Source organism: Pleurodeles waltl, chromosome 3_2 (assembly GCF_031143425.1).
Source record: "Pleurodeles waltl isolate 20211129_DDA chromosome 3_2, aPleWal1.hap1.20221129, whole genome shotgun sequence".
NCBI lineage: Eukaryota > Metazoa > Chordata > Amphibia > Caudata > Salamandridae > Pleurodeles > Pleurodeles waltl.
This window is the reverse complement of record NC_090441.1, coordinates 4638875-4646826: the sequence shown is the minus strand read 5'-3', so window position 1 is coordinate 4646826 and position 7952 is coordinate 4638875. Positions and strand designations below refer to the sequence as shown.

Below are 7952 nucleotides of genomic sequence, written 5' to 3'. Positions count from 1 at the left end.
AGGTATAATTTTGTGTTATTAACCTTAGGAATTCACCTGTGTTCTATTCTTAGTAAACAAGATGCAATGTTGCTCTAACACGGGTGTAAGAAAGTCCCTGAATTTAAGATCAAGAATAAAGGATGAAACTGGTGGAGTAGGCTTTAATCAAGTATAAGTTTAATACTTCATGACATGATTTAGCATCAGAATTAGCAAAAAAACGTTTCTATGCGCTTTTTATTCTTAGATTATGTTTGAGTATTTATATAGTACGTAGGTTTGTATAGCGATGGTTTTAAATAACTTTGCTACTAACATTTTTCAGAGTATGGTTGGAAAGTGAATAGTGATGCCTTTGTGATGTAATACTGTGGCAAAGCTAGACAATGATGGCTCATGGTAAGTACCAGTGTCATGACTGTATTCTGGGCAGGTGCCTGTAACCTTCATGAGCACAACGGGACAGACTTGGACTCTGGGGCTGGAGTGGAAGTATAAACCTGCATGGTAATGGGCCCACTAGAGAAAAGTCCAACTGGAGCCCCAAAAGATGACTCAATGGGGCCCAAAGGCATGCAAGAGGGTGCCAGAAGAATCGGAAAAAGCTGCAGCGTAAACTCCATGCAGGTTGCAGTTTGCTGCAGGCTCGACAATAGCCAAGGGAATTTGGGGCACACCAGGACCAACTGTGGGACCAGATCACAAGACGACTCTGGGACTATGACCCTTTCAATGGTACCCTCATGTCTTCTGCATGATGTCGAGTGGTGGCATGAGACGAGTTCTTCCGCTTGACCTTCTCGCGCATATGAAGCAATGTTGACTTTTAGCAGGAACAAGACTTAATCTGGCACAGAGTACTTTAAATGGATAGTGAAGATCTATTGTTCCACTGTGACCTCTTCCTTTGATTGCCAATGTAATGCTTTGTCCCCTGCTCCCTGATTGCCTTAGGTGCATGAGGGGGCATTTATTGCACAACTAAGTCGTAACCAGCACCCAAGAACCAAAGGTACACAGTTTGTCTGTAAGGCACATTTGCCTATTGTAGTCATGGCATGAATTCTGCAGAAAAATATCATACCTAGAGAAAATTAACCTGAATCTAATGTAACCTGCAAATGGTACCCCTCAATATTAAAATATATAAAAGCAGGAGCATGTAAGTCATCTTTTACTCTGCATATTAATAAATATTCTTTATTTTTTAATTTTGCACATTGCGCTTATACATATTACATCCATACATTTTTCAAATGGATGTCTACTTTTGTAAAATCTTATATTTAGCTCATTGTCATTTCTGTACAGAATTATACGTACAATAACTTTTGCCACTAAAGTTCTTTTCTTAGTAAATCTCACAGTAAGAGTTACAGCGAATGAAAAAATAGGGGTGATTTAGACATAAGGCAGGCTTGCAATGTCATGTGTACCACTACATACAGGCCCATAGATCAAAATGTATGGATTTAACCTCCACCACCATTTTCTAAAACATAAAAAAATGACAAATGAAGAAAGGATTAAATTAAAGAAATCACATTTCATTTTAAGAAAAATGTTTTGTCACAGCGGAGTAAGTTGATAGGTGTGAAAAAATTGGGAGAGAAGGCGCAGTAGTCAGCATGAGTGTTTCAAAGAATGACAGAGCTAGTTTATGTATTTTTTTTGTTTTGTTTTAATTTGCCCCGGCTGTTGCCAACCGGCTACTACAAATGGGCCTCCTGTGGTCATTTAAGCGGCAGTATTTGTTAAATCTCTCCTTCAGGTGTTGTCGATACTTTTGTCGATTGATGTAAAAGGTCTGGTGGTTTTCCAAAAATGCCTCTATTTCATCTTGAGATATACAGGCCTCCTCATCTAATGTGCATTCGGATTCAGCCTGTGGAGAAAAACAAACCGTAATGAGAGAAGAACTTCACCTTGAAATTTGTCTCAGGTTCTTGAGTTTTCAGAGTTTGAAAAGCTTTTCGTTATACATGGCAAAACATTTGCACAATCAGATATGCACAATCAGATATACACAAGGAAAGATACGTGGTGGTAGTATAACACTAATGTCTTTGATGTCTGGGGCTGTACTGGTTTTCATCTATGGCAAGACAGCCTAAACTGCATTTATAAACTGCATGAAGCTTTAGTGTTACAGGAGGTCAGTAAGCAACACCAATCGGTGAAAAAAACAACATCTTTCATACTTTCACCTCTGGGGAGGATTAAATAATACAACCTGAACCTACCAAATACAAGCATCACAGCAGATATACTGTAGACTGTGAAGCTAAAATATGCTGCCCTTTCGGGCAATAACATTATGGTGGAAATATGCAACAAAAAAACAAAAAAAGTGATTCTATATAACTCATGCTACAAAATATATAGTAAAATCTGACCGCTGGCACTCAGTTACCCATAATATTAGGAAAAACAGCAGATTATGTTGTATATTCTTGGTGGTATATCCTGTTCTGGTGTACCTCATGAGTGATACAAAGCATTGCAATGTAATTAAAGGTAGCACCTTCATAGTAAGTGGTTATAAATATGCTCCGGATTGCTCCTGGTCAATGGCCTAACTTGCTCATCATGTTTCAAATGATGTAATGCACTTCATCATACTTTAAGAACATGGACATAGGCTCTACACCTACACTTACCTTCTACTATAGGTGACAGAAATTATACACTTCCTAGCAATGTAGGTGTTAGAATGATGTAGTCTAAGCTACATTTTCAGTAGGTGCTTCAGTATAATTGATTGGTTATACTGCGACAGGTTTCATAGGTACACAGCTGGTGACTATTACCACATTAGAAGAAATTGATTATTTACTGTTAAAAAGAACACCGCAGCACTACTTGCCATAAACTGTTAGCTGGCACTGAAATTACTCAAGCAGTTTGCATTGTAAAAAGTGATGTGGTCAAGAGCTGTACGAATCGGGTTTATTTGAAACTAGTTCCTTTATCAAACTGATATACAGGGTGTCTCAAGCTGAACTATTTATTTGTTTTGTGTCATTAATAGACAGGTTGTATGTGTTTGAGTGTTAGTGTTACAATAGCTTGTGGAGGCTGTATGGGTTTACATGTGAATTTATACAAGTTTAAGATGCAAAAGGAAAATGTTAGACTGTAAGCATCTGTTTGCGGCATGCAGTGCTGTAGATTCAAATGCTGTGCATACTCATGCCATCTTGTGTTGGGCTCAGACGTATGCAACTTGTCTTAATTCGAAGAAGTGTTTCGAGTAACGAGGTATAGTGATTCCTCCTATGACTGCTAATGCCTAGGGACACTGGACGAAGTTGGCACAGGGAAAAAACAGAAGTGAATGACAATGTAAAGGAAAGGCATTTGCAACAACCTGAAACTTTCGGAGAAGGGTGGTCACATGTGAATCTACAGCACTACATGCCACAAACAGATGCTCACAGAGTAAGTAACTGTTAGACCCTGCACCTTTGGTGTGCTTTCCCTCTGTCTTTTTGCCTTTGTCTCCTGCATTTTTGACTGTGTGCTGGATTTCGTTTTTGCTGGTTTTGGTACTATGGGCACTTTACCACTGCTTAGTGCTAAAGTGCAAGTGCTCCCTGTGTAAATTGCGATTATGATTGGTTATTCATGATTGGCATATTTTATTTACTATTAAGTCCCTAGTGTAGTGCACCATGTGTGCCCAGAGCCTGTAAATCTAAAGCTACTAGTGGGCATGCAGCACTGATTGTGCCACCCACATCAGTAGCCCTGTAAACATGTCTCAGACCTACCATTGCAGTTTCTGTGTGTGCAGTTTTAAACTGTCAGGACAACCTGCACCCACTTGTCAGGCCCAAACCTTCCCTTTTAGTACACGTAAGGCACCCCTAAGGTAGGTCCACGGTCAGCGTGCAGTGTAACTAAAAGGTGGGACATGTACTGGTGTGTTTTACATGTCCCAATTGTGAAATACTGCCAAATGCATTTTTTCGTTATCGCAACAAATTTCTCCCATAGGTAAACATGGGGATTGCCTTGAAATATCTTTTAAGTGTAATTTCCCATTGGGAGAAGATGGAAGTTTGTAGTTTGGTGTCTCTGAACTCACTATTTAAAAATACATCTTTTAGTGACAGTGGTTTTTCAAATTGTGCATTTGAAAATGCCACTTTTAAGAAGTGGCCGTTTTCTTGCTTAACCGTTCAGTACCTCGGCCTGGCTGTGGAATATCCGTCTGGGTCAGGATGACAGTTTGGGTGGTTGTGAATTCACTCTAAACAGTCACACAAAGGGAGTTTCTGGATCAAGAGGAGACTCTGTCAAGGAGAAGAGCTGTGAGGAGGATTACTGCCCATTTGCCGTGTGTACTTTGCTGGGTTGACCTGCAGTTGCTGCTTCTGCTTTGGTGAGGACAGAGACTGGCCTGTGCTGTGTATCTTGCTTACGAAGTTTCTCCAAGGGCCTGGACTGAGCTTGCCTTCTGTTAAGAAGTCTCAGGGACAGCAAAGACTTCACTTGTCAGCCTCTGGGTTATCCTGCTGATGACCCTGACTTGCCAAGTGGTGCCCACTCCAGTTCCTAGGCCACTTAGAGTGAAGGTTGGCCTAAAAACAAGAAGAACCAGGCACATCAGCTCCGGTTGACTCCAGAACCAGTGTCGCTGCCTGCACCCAAAGTCAGTGTCCTCATTGAAGTGCAACGACCACGACCAACGCCGCTGGCCTGACGCCACCGAAGTGTCTCTGAAGTCCCACGACACGGAGTCCTGAGTGCAGTGTCACTGATGTTCATGACTCCTCACTCCATTGCGTGCTGTGACTGCAACCCTGTGAAGTTGCCTCATTGCGTCTTTACCCTCTGGGCCCATCGACCCCGCCAGATCGTCACCTAGCCGCCTCACCTCCACATGGAACCAACACCTCATCTCCTGCGTAGCAGTACGTAACCGATGTACCACCAGCTCCAGCAACGCCTCACCTCACCCACACTGTGCTACGTCTGACTGATTAATTTCTAAGGTACTGTATGTCCGTGAGACTCCGTGATCAGCGATGCACTCCCTCGCAAGTGGTCGACTTGGGAAAGACTCCAACATAATGCAATAGCAGCACCAGTGGGAGCTACTGTGTTTCTAAGCACTTTATTGGGATTTAATATTTAAAAATGCATATCTTTGCTTGTGTATGTTGAATTTTTATCTTGTTTTACTTCGATAAATATTGGCTATTTTTCTAAACTGACTCACTCTAGTCAGGGTAATGGAGATAGACAGCACAGATAACCCCCGATCACCCCCTTGGTAGCTTTACCCAAGCAGTCAGGCTTATCTCATACAGATAAGCACAAACACATACAGTAACAGTGAAAACACCACAAAAGGACTCCATACCAGTTTAGAAAAACAGCCATTATTTATCTCAATCAAACAAGGCCAAAACGACAAAAAAACATACACAAGTCAAGATGTCATGTTTTTTTTTTTTTTTTTTTTTTTAACTTTAAGTCTTAATCTATAAGAATCAATGGATGCTTTTTACCAAAAAGTACCTGGTAGGTGTAAAAAATAAAGTCGTAAGGGAGGTGATGCGTCAGAAAAGCAAGCAGTGTGTTGATTCCTTACTTGCAAGTGAGGCTGTGTGTCGATTCTTTTCCCCGCTGGGAAGGCAATGCGTTGTTTCCTTCCCGCAGGACAATGATGTGTCGAATGCCAGACACCCAGCCTCAAGTCCGTGTGGCGATGTTGAAGATTTGACGCCCAGGGACTATGTGTGGAAAATCCAGATGCACTGCCACACTGAAGTAGGCGATGCGTCCATTTCACCGACACGGAGACAAGCGATGCATCAATTTTTCAGCCGTGGTGCAGTTGCTGCGTCGATATTTCTTCCGCAACAGCTCTGGTGCATGGATTTTCACTCAGGTTACCACCTTCCACTTCTAAGAGCCCGAAGACTGGGTTTGGCATCACTTAGCAAGCCAGAACTCTCAACAGAAGAGCCCAGGCACTGGCAGATGAAGTCTTTGATGTCCCAGAGACTTCACAACAGAAGGCAAGCTCAGTTCAAGCTCGTAGAGAACCTTGGAAAGCAGGATGTAGAAGGCAAAGTCCAGTCCTTTTACGCTTAGGGCAGAAGCAGCATTCTAGCACAACAAAGCAACATGTAGAGTGGCAAGTCCTCCGCAAGCATCCAGCTCTTCTCCCTGGCAGAATGTCCTCAATCCAGGAATGTTCTGAAGTTGTGGGGTCAGCAGTCCAATACTTCTACTCATTTCTGCCTTTGAAGTATGCACACTTCAAAGGAAAGTCTTTGTAGTGCACAAGACCCTTCCTCTCCCTGTCCTGGACCCAGACACACAGCAGGGAGTTGGAGACTGCTTTGTGTAAAGAAAGGCACAGCCGTTTCCAGGCGCAAGTGTCAGTTCCTCCATCCACTCTAGCCCAGGAAGACTCATCAGGATGCTGGACACACTTCAGCTCCCTTTGTGTGACTGTCTAGAGCGAATTCACAAACAGCCCAACTGTCATTCTGACCTAGACATGGCTTCAGCAGCACCAAGCAGAGGTACAGAAAGGTTAAGCAACAAAATACACAATTTCTAAAAGTGGCGTTTTCAAACAGACAATCTAAAAACCAACTTTACCAAAAGATGTATTTTTAAATTGTGAGTTCAGAGACATCAAACTCCATATCTCTATCTAAACTGAATATGGCAGTATTTCACTATCCGCTCATGTAAAACACATCAGTAAATGGCCTACCTTCTAAATACACTGTACCCAGCCCACGGATTTTCCTTGGGCCTAGCTTAGTGGTGACTTACATGTAGTAGAAAGGTCAGCTTGGGCCTGCAAGTGGGTACACTTGCCAGGTCGAATTGGCAGTGCAAGACTGCACACACACGCTGCAATGGCAGGTCTGAGACAGGTTTACAGTGGATACTCATGTGGGTGGCACAATCAGTGCTAGTAGCATTTGATTTACAGGCCCTGGGGCACCTCTAGTGCACTTTTCTAGGGACTTTCTAGTAAATCAAATATGCCAATCATGGAGAAAACCAATCACCAACCCAATGTTAACAGAGCGCACTTTCACTTTAGCACTGGTCAGCAGTGGTAAAATGCCCAGAGCCCTAAAGCCAGCAAAAAGGAAGTTCAGTACAGGATCATAACAGGAGGCCAGGAGCCAAAATGACAGGGGTAACCATGCTAAGATGACAGGTTTAACACACTGCCTAACGATAACGAGCCAGTCAGGAGCTCGAAGGAATTATTGTCATATTAGCCTCTGTTTGGCCATGACCCAATCTTTCAATCTCAAACTATAACAGGGCATGGCTTTCAACATGTCTTTAACATGACATCACTGTCTCAGAATTCTATGTCAAGATAGGAGGCGAGAATTATGCTCATCTTTCTTCACTTTATTTAAAAGCAGTCAACTTAACAAAAGACTTAATTTCCCATGAAACATTGGGAAGCTGAAGCAGTTCCCATCAACCACCCGGCAACAGGGATCCTTCCTCATATTCCTGTCCCTTTCTTCCCTCCTCCCACAGCCGGTAAGATAAGTGCAGGGCCTGGAGCCCTTCTTTCACATTTACATAGTTGGAACAAGATGTGCTCTTTGGCTGGCTGAAGTGCACTGTGATATAGTTGTTGAGTTTAAGGACTTGGGTGTTGAGGAGGAGTCAATCTCCAATTTCTCGGTAACGGATGAATTTTGCGAGGCTGTGGATGCCTCCAACCTCAAAGCGGTGTAGGACGCAGTGGTGTCCTTGGGGAAGAAACAATTCCAAATGGCCAAAAGGTGACTTAAACCCCTCGCCACGAGCGAAGACGTACCAGGACCTTTGGCCTCTTTACCTTCAGGGCAGCCTCACGCGACTCTTAACAACCCCTAGGGGGGATGACCTGGATGCCTTTACTAGGCTCAAGAGAGCCTTCATGAACCAAGTGCCTCCACAATCTCTTCCCCCTCCTTTCCCTC

The 7952-nt window shown here is 43.0% G+C and overlaps 1 protein-coding gene across 4 annotated transcripts in view; it reads right to left on the bottom strand.

Moving 5' to 3' along the window:
- Positions 1-1158: 1158 nt before the first annotated feature.
- Positions 1159-7952, bottom strand: part of GGNBP2 (gametogenetin binding protein 2) — a 389041-nt gene continuing 382247 nt past the window's right edge. For 3 of the 4 annotated variants that reach the window (XM_069226553.1, XM_069226554.1, XM_069226556.1), the window contains one exon: positions 1525-1867. In XM_069226553.1, the coding sequence (XP_069082654.1) occupies positions 1664-1867 (204 nt within the window). In that variant the 3' untranslated portion in view covers positions 1525-1663. Of the gene's footprint in view, positions 1868-7952 lie in introns of all 4 variants that reach the window. The other variant, XM_069226555.1, reaches the window with a different exon arrangement.